This window comes from Sceloporus occidentalis, unplaced genomic scaffold (assembly GCF_023333645.1).
Source record: "Sceloporus occidentalis isolate IW3139 unplaced genomic scaffold, rSceOcc1.0.p SCAF_1, whole genome shotgun sequence".
NCBI classification, from domain to species: domain Eukaryota; kingdom Metazoa; phylum Chordata; class Lepidosauria; order Squamata; family Phrynosomatidae; genus Sceloporus; species Sceloporus occidentalis.
In genome coordinates this window covers 21,942,650-21,961,679 of record NW_028316981.1, presented here as the reverse complement: position 1 = coordinate 21,961,679, position 19,030 = coordinate 21,942,650, and the positions used below count along the sequence as shown (strand labels likewise).

Genomic DNA, 19,030 nt, shown 5'->3' with positions numbered 1-19,030 from the left:
ATAAAACCAAGTACAAGATGTTACCCTTTTGAAAAGAGATTCCCACTCCATGTAAAATATACAACATGTAAAAACATGCCTTGAGCTCCCCAGCCTTCTTCTCCTCTTGGGATTTGCAGTAGGCGATCTTCTGCAGCTTTCGTTCTAGAGGCTCCAGGCACTTTTGCATCTTTTCCTGAATAAAAGAGAACAGCATAAGAACAATTGTAGTGGTTAAGGAAAAGGTTGGCTGGTTTAAACAAAGTGACTTCAACCCTCTCCTCCTGCTTTTTAAAACTGCTTATTAATTTGTGAAGTCAAAGGCTTTCATGGCTGGCATCCATAGTTTTTTGAGGATTTTTCGGGCTATGTGCCCATTTTCTAGAAGAATGATTATTTATTTATTTTTAAAGTCTGTAACTTTAACAGTTTATTGGCAGCTGCTCATTGTTAGACCAGTATCGCTTCTTTGTAATCACTTTATTTTATAGTGTAAGAAATGCCATTCAGAAACAAATCCTTTAATTAACGTAATCAATCAAAACAACTTGCTTTAAAATAGCATTTTAAAAATAAAAATAAAAGTGACCATAATATCTGAACCACATTTTGCTATCACCATATATACTCGACTACAGGTTGACTTCATGTATAAATCAAGGGCAAGTTTTGGGGCCAAAATCATGAATTTTTGATATGAACTATGGATAAGTGAAGGTTAAAATGTAGGGGCATGAAACGGAGGATCTAAAGAATGAAGCAAAGGAAAACAATCCCACAGAACATACAAAATTCCAGCAGGCATAGCTGTTGTGCTCACACTAAAGGCTGGATGGATAAGGGGGCGAGGGTCAATTGCTCCCAGGACAGATTACACTCTTGCCTTTCACCAGGTGATAGTTCCTATTTTAATAAGAGTTAAAGTACAAGCACTTACATTCTACCGTGGATAGGTCAACTCAATTTTAGGGGTCTATTTTTCTTAACCTGTCCCCGTCCCCCCGCCGGTGAACTGAACTAGTTAAGAACAGAAGTACCACCCATGCAGTCCAATAAAATGTGTCCCTGGGAAGCCACAAGAAAAGACTAAAGTTAAGAGCCTCTCTTCCAGTATTAGCTCCTGTGAAGGGAGGAGCTGGTCAAGCCTGGGGTTCATGTTTGATTTAATTATGTATTAATAAACTTTCACACTGCCATTGAGGAAAGCCCGTTGTTCCAATGCCAGTGTGTGCACACTGCTGCATCATCCATTGGGCACAGCCCCCATTGTTCCCAGTAGCAGTGTGCCAACGTGCATGCAACACCACTGGGTACAACGGGGACTATCCCTAATGGCGGTGTGGCATGTGCCACCACTGGGGACAATGGAATTCGAGCACCCATGGATTTTGGTATCTGCGGGGGAGTGGTGGTTCTGGAATGGATCCCCCACCGATACTGAGGGCCGACTGTACTTTGAGACCCAAGTACGTGATCCAGGAAAAGGGGCAAGGACAGGAATGCAAGGGTTTGGAACTGTGGGGCCAACCTGGAGATGGGATCTGTCACGGTCCCTTACAACTTTTGCATGCTAGCCTTTTCTCCTTCACCACTGCTGGGCTTCCTCCTGAGGTAGTCTAGCAGGGGCAAATCCAGGTCATGCTTACCCCCATTCTTTGTCACTGCTACGCTTCCTCCTGAGGGGGAAGCCCAGCAGGGACAAAGTCAGGCAGGGTCTCCTCGCTCCTTCTCATTTGGCAAAGCCAGGCTTTTTCCCAAGGAAGAAACCTGGTGGGAGCGAAGCCAGGGGGGCCATTCTCACCCCTCTTTCTCCCACTTCTTTTCTCACCTGCCCCCCTTCCACATGCTGCCCAGCTAGACCCAGAAAGGGCTGCCAAGCTGTGGTGATCTACCTTGCCCTCCTTCTGTCCTCTCCCGCTGCCTCACTTGCTTGCCTGGTTGCTGCTTGCCCAGGACTGCCGGGGTGGCTGCAGCGCAAGTAAAGTAGTGGGAGGGGATGGAAGGAACGTGCACTCACCTCTTTCTACTGCTTTGGCTTCCTCCTCACAGAGAGAGCCAGCCCAGTGGAGAAGCAGGGAGGCAGGCATGTGTCACCCCTCTTCTCAGGTATCAGAGTGCAGGCCACCCCTCCCACCCCCCACCCCCCAGTGACACCACTGTGCTTACCCTTACTGAATGCCATTAGAAAATCTATCCCATAATAAACAGCAGTGCGAATATTAATATTGTAAATCAGAGGTGTAGAATCTGTGGCCCTCAAACATTTGTTGGATTCCACCAGTCTTAGCCATCATGATCTATGTTTGATGATGAAAGGCTTAGCCATGAACTCAGTGGATTCATTTGAACAAACAACCATCACTCCACTCTTCTGCTTCCAGTCTCCAATTTATACTGTGAATGCATTTACTAACCAACCTTATATAACATGCTGTAACTAGAATATTAACACTGTCCTACCTCAAAGGAAGGGGTGATAGTTCACTGACAGCACATACCCTTTAGCCATAAATTCAATCACCATATCATCTTCAGTGGGAAGGAGGGGAATCTTCGACACTATGGCAAGCACACGTGTGCCTCCCCTCCTTCCAAAACTCAGTCACTTCCCATTCAGCATCTCTGCTCACAGAAGTCCTTGACATTTCTGATTGGAAAGAGCAGGGATGCCTTTTGGTTGTGGGCTATTCAGCATGGCTTTGTTGCATTTGTGGTTTGGTTACTGAATCAATCTTACCTTCACTAAACACAGAAATTCCCTCTTGCAGCCAAACGTTTTGATCTGTGTAATCAGTATTCTGGGCACTGGGCCACCTCTGGGAAGTGAGCCAGAGAGCTACATCACACACTGTAATTTCTATTCTGAGGAATTCAAGGGACACGGTCATGCTCCCCGAGTATCTGATCTGTGGAGAGCTGGAGGAAATCCCTGACTCTGGAATAATTCTCCATCCTCATCTTCAGCAGTACTGGTGGCATTGCTATTATTCATTTTATTTATACCCCACATTTTCCCCAAAACTGGGACTTGGTGGCTATAATTACAGGATCACAAGTAGTAGGGATGAAATAAAACTCTGTCTGTGGGATGACACAGCTATTCCAGTCACAACAAATGATGCTGAACAATTGAGTCAGTATTTTACCAGGTATTGTTCCAGATATGGCATTGTTGTTCTTATTGTTATTGGTATGTGCCTTCATAGAATCATAGAATCATTGAGTTGAAGAGATCACAAGAGCCATCCAGTCGAACCCCCTGCCATGCAGGAACTCTCGATCAAAGCACCCCCCCTGACAGATGGCCATCCAGCTTCTGTTTAAAGACCTCTAAGGAAGGAGACTCCACTACACTCCGAGGGAATGTGTTACAATGTCGAACAGCCCTTACTGTCAGGAGGTTCCTCCTAATGTTGAGGCGGTATCTCTTTTCCTGTAACTTGCATCCATTTTTCCGGGTCCTAGTTTCTGGAGCAGCAGAAAACAAGCTTACTCCCTCATCAATATGACATCCTTTCAAATATTTCAAAAGGGCTATCATATCACCTCTTAACCTTCTCTTCTCCAGGCTAAACATCCCCAGCTTCCCAAGTTGTTCCTCATAGGGCATGGTTTCCAGACCCTTCACCATTTTAGTGGCCCTCCTGTGGACACGCTCCAGTTTCTCCACATCCTTTTTGAATTGTGGTGCCCAGAACTGGACACAGTATTCCAGGTGGGCCCTGACCAAAGCAGAATAGAGTGGCACTATTACTTCCCTTGATCTAGACACTATACTTCTATTGGTGTAGGCTAAAATTGCATTGGCCTTTTTAGCTGCCGCATCACACTGTTGACTCATATTCATAGAATCACAGAATCGTAGAGTTAGAAGAGACCGCAAAGGCCATCCAGTTCAACCCCCTGCCATGCAGAAAATCACAATCAAAGCATCCCCGACAGATGGCCATCCAGCCTCTGTTTGAAGACCTCTAAGGAAGGAGACTCCACTACACTCTGAGACAGTGTGTTCCACTGTCAAACAGCCCTTACTGTCAGGAAGTTCCTCCTAAGGTTGAGGTGGATTCTCTTTTTTTGTAGTTTGCATCCATTGTTCCACATTCTAGTCTCTGGAGCAGCAGAAAACAAGCTTGCTCCTTCCTCAACATGACATCTCTTCAAATATTTAAACAGGGCTATCATATCACCTCTTAACCTTCTCTTCTCCAGGCTAAACATCCCCAGCTCCCTAAGTTGTTCCTCATAGGACATGGTTTCCAGACCCTTCACCATTTTAGTCGCCCTCCTTTGGACATGCTCCAGTTTCTCAATGTCCTTTCTGAATTGTGGTGCCCAAAACTGGACACAATATTCCAGGTGGGGCCTGACCAAAGCAGAATAGAGTGGCACTATTACTTCCCTTGATCTAGACACTATACTTCTATTGATGCAGCCTAAAATCGCATCGGCCTTGTTAGCTGCCGCATCGCACTGTTGATTCATATTCAACTTATGATCTACTTGGACTCCTAGATCCCTTTCACATGTAGTCTTGTTCAGCCAGGTGTCCCCGATCCTATATCTGTGCATTTCAGTTTTCCGCCCTAAGTGCAGTACCTTACATTTCTCTGTGTTGAATATCATTCAGCTTTGGTTTCAAGTCATTTCCAACTTATGGCAACCCTGAGATGAATCTATCATAGTTTTCTTGGCATGATTTTTTTTACCATATTCTGAGACTGAGATTATGACTTCTCCAAGGTCATGCAGTGGGTTTCCATGGCTCAGTGGAGTTTGAACCCTGGTCTCCAGAGTCCTATGCTGAAACCATTACATCATGTTTACACTTATACATGACACTACCCAGTTTTTTGTGGAGGACAACCTAATATGAGCAGAAAGCACCACAGACTTGGAACATTTATTAAAGAAAGTCAAAGAAGAAGGTACAAAGGCAGGTTTAATGCTGAACATAATGATAACAAAAATAATGCCTAGGAAGACCTACACACATTCAACCTAAGGAATTCCTATACCTTGGATCAAACATTGATCAAAATGGAGACTGCAGTCAAGAAATCAGAAGAAGACTAGGAATGGGAAAGGCAGCCATGCAAAATCTAGAAAAGATCTTAAAAAGCAAAGATATACAACTGAGCACTAAAGTAAGAATCTTCCAAGCCATTGTATTCCGCATCACCATGTGAGATGGTGAGATGTGGACAGTGAAGAGGATAAGAAGAAAATCAATTCATTTAAGATGTGGTGCTAGAAAAGTGCTAAGGATACAGCCCAAAAGACAAGCAAATGGTTCCTTGAAGTGATCATGCCTGAAATCTCATTGGAAGCCAAGATGATCAAATTAAGGCTGTTGTACTTTGGTCACATGATGAGAAAGACATGTCTCATTAGAAAAAGACAATAATGCCAGGAAAGTTAGAAGACAGAAAGAGAGGACAACCACAAGCTAGATAGATAGATTCAATTAAGGAAGTCACAAGATTGATTTAGCAGGACCTAAAGCCGAGCAGTGGAGGACAGGGGGACTTGGATAATTCTCATCCAGAGGGTCCCCATTAATATATAGAATACCTCCTGATGTATTTAATGTAATGAATCTACTCATTATATTTAATTAGCTTCCTAGCTTTGAATGGAGCTGAAATTTGGTGTATACCAGCACAACTAAAGTACACCTTGTTTTCTGGGGGGTGGGGGAGGGCATCCAGCCATTTTCAGGTATTACTAAGGGTTGGAAATGATCTAAAGGTGAAATATTTAAATCGGAAGCATTACTTTACTCACTGGCACAGTAGGGGGTGTCTAGCTTCACAGCATAATCCAAAAACATGCAAACACCACAGCTACAGCCGCAGGGCTTTATCTCATGCCACATTGTACAGTCACATGAGATTCTGATTTCAAATAGTTCAGTTTTGGAGAAAGCTGCACTTGTTTTAATTCTGCAGAGATAAATAAACTTCCTAGACAGCTTGTTAGTGCCTGTGCTCCCTAGGAAGTCGATAAAAGGGTGTGCGCATAAATTTAATTACTATATTACATTTCTGACAAAATATCTCAGAAACATTCAAGTGATTTACAAACAATGTAAGGAACACATCTAATAAAATCAAGGCACATTTTCTTGCTGGCTTTCCAGTCAATAACTGGATTCAGTCACTGAATCATCTTCAACACAATCCAAACAACTGCTTTTCTTACAGTCTGTTAGACTTCTCAGTGAGGGAAAATGACTTGTATCCCTAGAACAGTGAGAGTGAAAAGTTTTCCACTGCTATTATTCTTTATTGGTGTTTATTTTTCATTTCTAAAAATAAACACTTAAGTTTCATAAAATTAATTAGTAAAGAAACGGATACAACAATAGTCAAAATAACAGGTAATGGATGCAACAACAGCTCAAATTAATAATTAAATTCTCAGTCAGGTGATTATCCCAAGGAAATGCATACATTTCTCACATGCATATACACACAGACACAATAAGCAGAGATCTTTGGGTAGTGTCAGGAATAAATTTACACATTTTTCCTGTTATGTTTTGATGATGATGATGATGATATATTTATATCCCACTCTTTTATCAAAACTGGGACTCAGAGTGGCTTACAAGATTAAAAGCAGTACAGTAAAGAACACAGAAAATTGTTACACTAAAACAGAATTAAAACACTACAATATTAATACAGATTGCATAAAAATATACTGTAGTTAAAAAGATAAAAGTATTTAAATTACATTTAAAAGAATACAAGACACAACCTGTTCTTTAAAAACCTTCTGTTTTAAATGCCTGTCTAAACAGGAAGGTCTTCACCTGTTGGTGGAAGGCAAAGAGGAGGCCATTCTGGCCTTCCTGGGAAGGGAGTTGCAGACTCTAGGGGCAGTCACCGAGAAGGGCCTCTCCTCAGGATCTCAGAACCTGATCTAGTTCATACAGGGAGATACGGTCTGCCAAACAGCCAGGAACCATTACTTTACTTTAATATATAGGGCTTTATAGGTCATAACCAGCACTTTGAATTGTGCCCGGAAACAAACTGGCAGCCAGTGGAGCTTTTTAAACAGGGGCATTGTGTGGTCTCTGTAACCTGCCCCAGTTTACAGCCTGGTTGAAGCTCTTTAGACCAGCTGAAGTTGACAAACACTCTTCAAAGCCAGCCCCAAGTAGAGCATGTTACAGTAGTCCAAATGGGACGTAACCAAGGTATGTACCACCATGGCCATATCAGACATCTCAAGGAAGGGGCGCAGTTGATGCACAAGCTTTAAATGTGCAAAAGCACTCCTGGTCACTGCAGAGATCTGGGCTCCCAAGTTCAAAGCTGAGTCCAGGAGTCCTCCAAACTGCAAACCTGCATCTTCAGGGGGAGTGTAACCCCATCTAACACAATACATATCCCTATTCCCTGATCTGAGCAGGATTGCCTCTGCCTTGTCTGGATTAAGTATAAATTTGTTTGACCTCATCCAGTCCATTACTGATGCCAGACACTGGTTTAGGACCAGGACAGCCTCCTTGGACTGAGGTGGAAAGAAGTAGTAGAGTTGAGTGGATTTAGGTGGAAAGGAGTAGCAGAGTTGAGTGTCATCTGCATATTGCACGGTGCCCAACTTGAAAGGAGATAAAGGCCGAAATTAAGATTGGCTACTAAGGTTGTTTGGACTGCCAACTGTTTTGGGTGAAATGTAGGACATTTCGGTGACATGTAGGACATTAAAAAATGGGGGCATGACCAAATAGCTGGAAGCAAAATGCAAATCTATACTACTTAGCCATGCTCAAAATAGAGGACATTGTGGAATCCATCCTCCTGGACAGGAAGGCTAAGATGGGAGACATGTCTGGGAAAAGGAGGGAAAGTCTAGTCACCCTATCAGGGGACAAGGCATCCCCTCCCTCCCTCCCTTCTTTCCCTCCCTACCTCCCTCCTTTCCTTCCTTTATTATTTCCTTCTTCCTTCCTCCCTCTCTCCCTCCTTTCCTTCTCCACTTCCTTGATTCTTTCCTTCCTTCCTTCCTTCCTTCCAGAGGACGAGGAGAAGAATGGGGGAAAGAGAGGAGGATTCCCGTCCACTGCGTTGTACTCCTCCTCCTCTGTCGAGTCATTCACCTTTGAGCAGCCTGGGGTTTTTTTGCTAGGCGGGCAGCCTTGCCACTTGAAGGTGAACGACTCAGCAGAGGAGGAGGAACACAATGCAGTGGATGCGCGTCTTTGTCTCTTTCCCCCATCCTCTTTTGTCTCTTTCCCCCCACTGCTGGGCGGACAGCCTTGTGAGGAGGAGGAGGGGGAGGACAGGAGAAAGATAGGAGGATGCTCAACTACCGCATTGTCCTCCTCCTCCTCTGCCAAGTCGTTTGCTTTTGAGTGGTGTTGGGGTTTTGTCAGGCTGGCAGCCTTGCCACTCAAAGGCAAAGCCCCTAGGCCGCTCAAAAGTGAATCACTCGGCAGAAGAGGAGGACAACAACATGGTGGTCGGGCGTCCTCTCTTTCTCCCATCCTTCCCCTGACTCACCAGAAGAGTCCAAGGCTCTCTCATGATCTCTAGCTATCTTGCTGTCTGCTCTCTCGCTCTCTCTCTGCCCTCCCGGCTGTCTCTGCTGCTTGCCCTGCAAAAAGCTGCTCTCTCTGGGCCTGCCTGGGTGAGAGGAGCTGTAGGCCTGCCTCCAGCAAAAACTCCCCTGGGAAGCAGAGGCAAAATGTGGGGGAAGAGTCCATTGCTCCCATGCTCCAAAGCCTTGTGCAATCGGGGCCCCAGGGCTCCAGAAATCCTTTGGCGGGCTGCATCTGGCCCCCGGGCCACATCTTGTGCAGCCCTGGCATATTGATTGCTCTACACCTCAAAACTCTGCATGACCTTCCCCAGTGGTTTCATGTATAGCAATAACAAGCAAGTTTCTATACTGCTTATCAGTGCACTTAAGCACTCCCTATGTGGTTTACAATGTGTATACTAACTGCTCCCCACAAGCTGGGTGCTCATTTTAACCACCTCGGAAGGATGCAAGCCTGAGCAGAGCCTGAGCCCCTGGCTGGTACTGAACTCAAAACCTTGTGGTCTGTGAGTGAGTGGCAGCAGTACAGGCAATTAACCACAGCGCCACCAGGCCTCTTTATATGTATATGCTGAATAGCATCAAGGACAAAACAGAACCCGGAGGGACCCCACAGGTCAATGCCCAGGGGGTCGAACATGAGTCCCGTAGCACCACCTTCTGGGTTCGCAGCTGCAGGAAGGCATCGAGCCACTTTAAAACAGTACCTCCAAGTTCCATCCCAGAGAGACAACCCAGAAAGATATTGTGACCAATGGTATTGAAAGCCGCTGAGCAGAATAATAAATGAACTATCATATCAAAAAACATAAAGTGGGCCCTCTTTATACGTGGTGCGGATTTGAGCATCTGCGGATGGCAAACCCATATTGTCCCCAATGACGGTGCGCCGCCATTGGGGACAAAAGTTTCCCCCTCCTTCTTCCTTCCCCTCTCCTTTCCTCTGGGCTCTGAAATCCAAGCCTTGGCTCTGGCTCCCTTGGAACCCTGTTGGCCAGAGCCAAGGCTTGGATTTCGGAGCCCCTAGCCTCTGTCCTGGCTGCTGGGATTGGGGTTCCAAGACTCAAACCTTGGCCCTGGCTCCCACAGAGTGTCCAGGACAAGAGTAATCCCAAGTACCCTTCATCCTACTATGCCCAGCTCCATGCCCTTGGCTGGGCAGAAGATGAGGGTCCTCACAGTGAGGAGGGAGCAAGCTTGTTTTCTGCTGCCCCAGAGAACAGGACCTGGAGCTTTGATTGAGAGTTCCTGCATGGCAGAATGGGGTTAGACTGGATGGCCCTTGGGGTCTCTTCCAACTCTAGGATTCCATAATTCCATATGATAGTCCTGTTTAAGTATTTGAAGGGATGTCATATTGAGGGTTTTGCAGAGGGAGCCAGCACCAGGGCCGAGGCTTGAGTCTCGGAGCCCCAAGCCCAGGATGGAGCCTCTGGGCTCCGAAACCAAGCTTTGGCTCTGGCCAACAGGGTTCCAAGGGAGCCAGAGCCAAGGCTTGGATTTCAGAGCTCAGAGCCTGGGGTTACGAGACTCAAGCCTCAGCCCTCTCCCAGCCTCAGCAAACTCCGTCCCCACAGCCAAGCCGGGGCAGAAGTCTTCAAGAAAGCAGGTAAGCAGGGAAGGAGGGAGGGAGAGGAGAGGAGAGGAGAGAAGGAAGGAAGGAAGAATGGAGAGAAGTAGGAAGGGAGTGGAAGCGAGGGACTTTTGTCCCTAATGGTGGTGCGGCACAGCCACGTGGCCGCATCACCATTAAGGACAATGGAATTTGAGCATATGTGGATTTTGGTATATGCGGGGGGGGGGGGGGGACGGATCCCCGCGTATGAGGGCCTATTGTAGTTAATTTAAAGCAGAATAGAAGCATTTAAAAACATAAAATTACAGCACACAAACCTCACTGAAAGATACACTTCTGCACAATCAGTTAATTGCCCAAAGCATGCTTAAATGAAAAGGTGTTTTACTTGCAGGGAGGAGAACAAGCAGGGTGCAGGCTGGCCTCCCATGGAGATAATTCCACAACATGGCAGCAGCCACCAAGAATGCACTCTTGTATGAACTCTTGAGACACCTCTTCCGCAAGATCCGCAAACTCAACATTCAAACCAAGGGTGGGAAGCTCTATAATCAAAAGAGGAACACACTACTGTATATACCCGTGTACATGTCGGCCTCATGTATAGTTGAGGGAAGGTTTTGGGGCCAAAATTTTGAGGGTGCAACTTAGGGGCATGCAAGAAAGGATGTCAATGACAATCCCCACTGCCCCCCCAAAACAAACAAACACAGGTGTCCTTGCAAAACCAACTGGCTCTTTCCCTGCTCCCTGGGAAGGCAAAAACACTCAAACATATTGGCTGAGCAGCAGCTGTCATGGTAAGGAGAATGGGGTGTTGGGAGGTTCTTCTTTCTGAGCAGTATTACCATATTGCCCCATACAAGTCGACCCAGGATTCTAGGGTCAAATTTTTTTGACATAATTTTTTGAACTTATAGATGAGTATGTACAGTAAATGATCAAGATGAAATAAAAAGACATGGAAGCAATACACAGAAGAGCTATATAAAAGAGATGAAATAATGAATGACACATGGAATGAAATGAAGAACCATATGATGATGAATCTCAAATCGAGGTGAAAACAGCTCTCAGAGAAACTGGAAAGAATAAATCACCAGGAATAGATGATATCTGAATTGAATTGGTTCAAACCATACAAAGAAAATAAATTCCAGTGTTAGCCAAAACATGCCAACAAATATGGAAAACAAAACAGTGGCCAACAGATGGGAAATGATCAATATATACCGCCATCCACCAAAAAAAAAAAAAAAAAGGAAACACAAAAGACTGCAGTATTTATAGGACCATAACATTAATTTCCCATTCAAGCAAAATAATGCCCAAAATTCTGCAGCATAGATCTCAATAATATACAGAGAGAGAATTGCCAGATGTTTATGTAGAGTTCAGGAAACAAAGAGACACTAGGAACCACACTGCAAACATACAATGGATAAAGGAGTGAGAAAAAGAATTCCAGAAAAAAATCAGCATGTGCTTTATAGACTATAGCAATAATAATAATAATAATAACTTTATTTATATTTCCCACCTCTCCCTGCGGATCAATTACAACCAGATAAAATACAAACAGAACATACATCAAAAAGTAAATCTTAAAGACACTAAAACTGCCACAAAATTAACCCTCACAATACAATGTTAAGTACATAATACAAATTTACAAAGCTAGAAATTAAAATCTTGCATAATCAATGATTGGGGTATAGAGGTGGATAGACTGTTTACACGAAGTCAGATGAGAAAGCCCACTAGAAGAGATCCGTCTTAATAGCTTTCTTAAAAGCATCTAAGGTGGTAATACGTCGGATTTCCTCCAGTAGGTCATTCCATAATTTTGGGGCGGTCGAGACAAAGGTCCTCTGGGAAGTGGACACCAATCTCGTCTTGTGTGCTTGTAATAACTGCTTCCCAGATGTTCTGAGAGGGCGGGGCGGACTGTATAGGGAGAGGCGTTCCCGCAAGTAACCTAGGCCCAAGCCATGTAGGGCCTTAAAGGTGATAACCAACACCTTGTACTGAACTCGGAAGGTGATCGGCAGCCAGTGAAGATTTTTTAATACAGGTGTTATATGGTCATACCTCGATGTACTGGTGACCAGTCTGGCTGCCATATTTTGGATCAACTGAAGCTTCCCAACTTGGAACGAGGGTAGCCCCATGTAGAGTGCATTGCAGAAATTGGGGCGAGAGGTTACCAGCACATGTACCAATGCTTCATGGTCTCCATGGTCCAGGTAGGGGCGCAGCTGGCATATCAACTGAAATTGATAACGAAGGCTTTGACCGCATAAAAATAGCAAGGCCTTTGACTAGGGAATGCCCTTAAAGCTAGGGAATGCCCTTAAAGAAATGGAAGTGCCACTACATTTGAGAGTCCTGATGAAGAACCTATACTTAGGACAAGAGGCTAACGTAAGAACAGAATACGCTAAGATCAAATGGTTCCCAATTAGCAAAGGGTCAGGCAAGGCTGCGTTTTGTCACTCTATCTATTCAACTTGTATGCAGAAAATTTATCTACAGGAGAGGGAATGAGTAGTGAAGAGAGGCAGAAGGAACATCAAAAATCTAAGAGATGAGGACTATATCATACTACTAGCAGAAAGCATCACAGACTTGGAACAATCACTAAAGAAAGTCAAAGAGGAAAATGCAAAGGCAGGCCTAATATTAAACATAAAGAAAACGAAAATAATGACTACAGATGATATACATAAATTCAACCTAGATAATGAGGAAATTGAAATAGTTAAAGATTTCCCAAACCTTGGATAAAGCACTGATGAAAACGGAGACTGCAGTCAAGAAATCAGATGAAGATTACAAATGAGAAGGGCAGCTATGATAGAACTAGACAAAATCCTAAAGTGAAAAGATATACAGCTAAACACTTGGAACTGTTCAAGTCATTGTACTCTCCATCACCATACATGGATGTGAGAGCTGGGCAATGAAGAGAGCAGATAGAAAGAGAATTAATTCATTCAAGATGTGATGCTGGAGTGCTGAGGATACCATGGACACCCAAAAAGACAAACAATTGGGTCCTAGAACAAATCACTCCTGAATTCTCTCTGGAAGCCAAGACAGCTAAATTGAGGCTGTCGTGCTTGGGCCACATCATGAGAAGGCACGACTCATTAGAAAATTCAATGATGCTAGGAAACGTGGAAGACAGCAGAAAGAGGGAAAGACCACAAGCCATATAATAAACTTAGGGCTGACACAGACAGCCCAGTTAAGCTGGCTTCGTGAAGCCTCAAAGGTGTGGCATTCAGAAGTGCCATGCCCCCAAGCCAAAAAAAAAAAAAAGCCACGCCAGCTATTACATGCCAGCTGGCTTCTATCCAGCTTCACAGCGTGGCCTATAGATGCCAGCTCTAAGGGAAAAGGGGCAGCTTTCTTCTGCCCGAAATAGGAGCAAATTTTTCCCCCAATCCTATTTAGGGCAGACGCTGGCTGGATTGGGGCTGCAGCGTGCAGTTGCCGTGGCCCCAATCCAGCTCTCTCAGGAGTGGCATCACACTGCCCCTTCAAGGCCGTCTGTTTCACCCCTTAATCAGTGAAATTCCAAGCCTGAGCCTACAGGACCTGTGCAGAGAGGTAGAGGATAGGAGTCATGGAAAAATCTCATTCACAGGTTGCCATGAGTCGAAGTTTAATGAGACGCAGCTAACGACAACAAATGTCCACTCCAGCAAGACTTGTGTGAATAGTGGAACTAAGAGTAGGTCTTCCTATGAGGTTCTTAAAACTTGAATATGCTCATAAGGTGATAGCGGCATTAGCCCTGACCTATATAATTAATCTCATCTAGGAATCGTTGGGTCTGAGATGCCTCTACAAACAAAGGAAGTGAAGATTGCATATGCATAAATATTATGGAGTATGAGATTCAAAGTGGGATACTGAAGGTTGGCTGCATACTATTAAATATGATGAGGTTCTCGGAAGGTATTTTTCAGGAATGGTCTTACCGCCTTTTTATTCAAGCATGCTAGAACTCTGGGACTCCAGAAAGGCAGTCACCATTCCCTTGGCTCACTTGGCCAGTCCCCCCTGCCCCAGCAGCTTTTATGGATCAGAAAGGCACGAATCCACCACACATGCAGTGATACTGTTTTCTCCAAATATCCTGTCCAGATTCTTGGGCTGTACAAATGAATAGTACTGTCCATTATCATTGGTCAAGGAAGGACCAAAATTACATCCACATGCCCTCTATCAACTACACTACCAAGACAGAATAGAATGGAGCAATTTTATCCACAAAATGTCATATACATTCACAACTGAGTAAATTCATTGCTGAGTGGTCCTCATTCTCTTTTTTGTGAGCAAGAGCATACTAAGTCTGTAATCTCTCAAGAAAATGGAGGGGCTCAGTTGATTCCTCTACATGGGAGCAGTCATGTCCACTGCCTGGACCATTCCCCCTTTCAGAACTTGATCAGAGATCAACTCTGACTTTGTTGTAGGTCCCTTTTGAAGTTCCTGGCTCTCATTAAGGCTATTGGTTAAATGCCACTACTGCTGCCACTCACTCACAAGCCACAAGGTTGTGTGTTCAACTGCAGCCAGGGGCTCTGGAATCAACTCAGCCTGGCATCCTTCCAAGGTCGCTAAAATGAGTACCCAGCTTGTTGAGGACAATTAGCTTACACATTGTGAACCGCCTAGGGAGTGCTTAAGTATACTGAGAAGCGGTACAGAAATGTACTTGCTATTGGATTGCACTGTACACTCAATACAAACCCATCTACTGTCATTAGAACAGGGGAAAATTGCCCTGCCAAAAAGAGTAGCTATGTATCTCTTGCATACCTTAGGGGCTGTTGACCTAATTGCTCTTCAACGCCCCGTTCTTTTAAAAAATCTTAATCTCAATCATGCTCCAACTGCAACTTTACCTTGTATTCCTGAGAAGCATCATCCAGAGACACAACTGTGTGAGAGCGATGTTCATGGGAGATCTCACACACTAAGCAAACGGCCTTCTGGTCCTCCTTGCAAAAGAGACGGAGCACTTCATTGTGCTTCTCACATAAGTTCTCGTCCCGTATTTTACGTTTGTTTGTGACCTGAAGCTGCTTGGCTATCTCCACCATGTTGGCCAGCTGCCGGTTGGGCTTTAGACTGCGGTGACGGGAAGTCTTACGGCAGACAGGACAAGGGAAGTCCCGATTCAGATCCTCCCACCATCGGGTAATGCACACCCGGCAGAAGTTGTGACCACAGTCAATGATTACAGGGTCTTTCAAGTACTCCAAACAGACAGAGCAGCTGGCTTCTACCTGAAGGTTTTCCAGAGGGTTTGTACTGGCCATGACTCCTGAAAGGCAGTGAGGCAACACTGTAGTCAGAATCAAGTGTCAAAAGTTGAAAATGTTTTTGACATCATACATTCTCTGTATATAACTAGTATCAAACATGAGCCATCCAACAATAATGACTATAATAACATGCTGAAGCCATCTATAACCAAGCAGAGGTACAACAGTGCTGTGGTTCCCATCTAGTGTATATGTCCAGAAACTATATATCCAGTAGCAGTGGTGGGATTTACTCAACCCTCTAGGTGTTTTTGCATTGCTACTCCAAGCATTTCTCACTATGTTGACTAGAACTGCCAGGACCTGTAGTCTCCCAACATCTGGAGGGTCATATGATTGTCACTGAGGCTGTATAGTAAATACGGTACACAATGAGTAAAATATACATCTAGTATCTACCATAAAAATAGATATTGTATGCATGCAGTATAAATATATATTTTAAAACTTTGCTTGCTGTTGTAGATGTTTAAAATATTTCATGTTTTTATAATTAACCAAATTCTATAGCTTCATCTTCTCCTTTATTAACCACCCAACACCTTCACCTTGAAAGGCAGTATAAACATATTTTAAATGATATATTTAATTATTTAAGTCATTATAACATTTAAACATTCAGCCTTCACATGTTTTCATTTGTCCAGTAACTGGTTTTAGAGGTCCTGTTCCAGAGAATGGTTAAGTTAAATTCAAAATAGGTATGTCCACATCACAGGCAATGTACAAACATTTTAATTGTCATATTATGTATGTGTTGTCCTTTTATGATTTTATACAGCTCATGAAGAAGGCCTATAGAGCAAACGCAGGCCAAAATGCATTGAGCGTTTCTTACAAATAACACAACCATTTATTGTGCATCTGGACACAAGAACATATTTCCATTTTCTTCTCTGAACTTTATAGGAGGCATTTATCTGGCAGCTGGTGTTGAAAACCATGTTGACTAACATGGCGATACTCACTCTAATGCTGATCTTCTAAGAAGGATCACTTTCAGAAATCCATGCAGATGAAGGCAACATCTGGCCAGGAGATCCTGCTAATAAGTTCCATGGGGCAAGCACATCAGGTAGGATTTGGGGACCAGCACCTCAGAAGGCAAGAGCAAGATAGTATTACCATTAAACACACCAATAAGAGGACAATCTCAAAAAATGATGCATAGGAAAACTCAGAGGGCCTCCCCAGGACTAGTTGCGAAAAGTTCATCTGACCAAAATTAATATAGCTTGGCCCTGCCCATTTCCTCACCTCAAAAGGGCCAGGGAAGAATAAAATAAACTTCTAGGAAATACATTAATTTCCAAGACAACCCAATGGCCATGGTGATAGAATGGAAATCTGTCTCCCATGTGCTAACTGGAAAACAAACATTGTGATAAGGGTAGTCAGACTGCAGTACTGCCAGGTGCAAAATACGCACAACAACAGTATGCTGCTAAAATAATTCTAAATCATGTTTTCAGTGCTAGAACTGAACTGAGCTCATCATCCCATCACATAAAAGTCTGCTCCCAATCTGCCCAACATTTTTTCATTGGCAGCAGCCAAATTTAGTGGGCAAAAGGCCATTTTCATTTTCCAATAATTTAAAAAACTGGGAAGCAAAAAACCCTTGCTGATCTACTGCAAATCATTAAGCTACTAACTCTGATTTACTTTCAGCCTGTTCTAGTGACCCAGGACAAGTCAAAGTCTTTCAGTCTCAGGGGATGGCAATGGCAAACCTCCTCTGAAGAAACCTGCCAAGAAAAGACTGCAATGGGGTCACCATAACTCAGAAATGACTTGAAGGACACAACAATAAACCTAAACTCCTTTTACTTCACAAACTATCTCTAATCCCATTTCCAATGCAGCTGCAGTAACACTTTCTGGACAAGAAATATTTCAGAGACCTTTGAAGCCATGGGTAATAATCTACTTACCCCATACTTGAATTGCATGGAGCTGATGAACTGGTATGTTCATTGTTCCCTCTGGTTAGGCTTTGGATGAGAAAAGATTAATCCACTGTGAGCTGGTGAGTGATCCAGTGACACAGACAGGTTGAGAACTGGCTCTTGGTCTCCTACAGCTATATAAGCCCAAGGTATGTTGCAAGAAGGAGGCTTTCTTTTATATGTAGTCATTCAATATTTCCCTTGTCATTTAAAAAGAAGTATAATTAGATAACAGTATTTTACTTTTACATAGCAATCTTTAACTTCAAATTGTTTCACATATACTTTAGAACATTTTGTCAAGAAAAATTATCTTCAAATTGAAGATAAGGGGCTCCTTAGGACTGGAGCATGGCTTTGGCATGGCTTCCAACATCTTAGGATGCATGCATCATTTAAACAACAAATCTCCAAAGTGATCCGAAGCAGCTTTATTTTGGCCTGTCTGTTCAGGCCCTAAATGACAAGTGCTGGTAGCAGGGTAGGATGGGATTGACAAAATGAAAAGAGGAAGAATACTTCTGCAGGACATCCATCCCGTTTGCAGGTTGAACAGTTATGCTCTTGTACAGTGGACACATAAAACTAGAGCATGTGATGTTTTGAAGATGGAGCAATAGAACAGCAGGATTGGCACCTCACCTGTAGCAGTGCTACCTCAAATCCACTACACGTGGCCTGAATTATCTCATTATTACCTCTGAATCAGGATCATCTCAGAAAAGCTAAAGTGCAGTGGAAGCACAGCTTAAAGAGGCTGTTTACATCGGTAGCACACATTCCTGTTTCTGGATTGTGGGTTCAATCCTCGCTAACAACAGATATTGTTCTTGCTGAGTGCCTTCAAGTTTTTTCTGACTTATGGTGACCCTTTCAAGGGGTTTTCTGGGGCAGAGAGTGTGTGACTGGCGCAAGGTCACCCAGTGGGTTTCATGACTGAGCAGGGAATAAAACCCTGGTCTCCAGAGTTGTAGTCCAACACTCAAACCACTATGCTATGCATACACTGTGCTTATTCTTAGTATTCAAGGTCCTTCACTGGAATTTATTCTAGCCCTCTTTACAACAGCTTTATGCAATAGACCGGCCTCATCCCCAAGAGTGCTGCTGCTCAGAGCAGGTGGGATCAGAAAAAAGAAGAGAAAGTAAGAATGAAACTAAGAAGCATCTTTCCTTGGTCCCTCCCCATGGCCCACACATACATCTACATATGTGCATGTACACATACACAACTGAGCACTAAAATTAGAATGATCCAATTCGTTGTATTCCCTACCACCATGAACGGACAAGAGAGCTGGACAGTGAAGGAAATGGATTAAAAGAAAATCGATTCATTTGAGATGTGGTGCTAGAGAAGGGCGCTGAGGATCCCGTCGACAGCCAAGAGGACAAACAAATGGGTCCTTGAACAGATCAAGCCTGAACTTTCCCTGGAAGCCAAGATGATTGAATTGAGACTGTTGTACTTTGGCCACATCATGAGAAGGCACAACTCACTGCAAAAGACAATAACATCTGGTAAGTGGTGTACTTGTTTGAGAGTTGCACTATGACTCTGGAGACAAGGTGCAATTTCCAGCTCAGCTATGAAAACCCAGTGGGTGTCTTTGGGCTTCAAGGGA

At 43.8% G+C, this 19,030-nt stretch overlaps 1 protein-coding gene across 5 annotated transcripts in view; it reads right to left on the bottom strand.

Annotated features, from left to right (window-relative positions):
* Nucleotides 1-19,030, bottom strand: part of TRIM39 (tripartite motif containing 39) — a 45,928-nt gene that overhangs the window by 23,795 nt on the left and 3,103 nt on the right. For all 5 annotated transcript variants that reach the window (XM_089515894.1, XM_089515884.1, XM_089515922.1 and 2 more), the window contains exons 2-5: nt 17,391-17,605; nt 16,425-16,552; nt 15,034-15,455; nt 80-175 (exon numbers count right to left, since the gene is read on the bottom strand). In XM_089515894.1, the coding sequence (XP_089372020.1) occupies nt 80-175; nt 15,034-15,450 (513 nt within the window). In that variant the 5' untranslated portion in view covers nt 15,451-15,455; nt 16,425-16,552; nt 17,391-17,605. The remainder of the gene's footprint in view (nt 1-79; nt 176-15,033; nt 15,456-16,424; nt 16,553-17,390; nt 17,606-19,030) is intronic.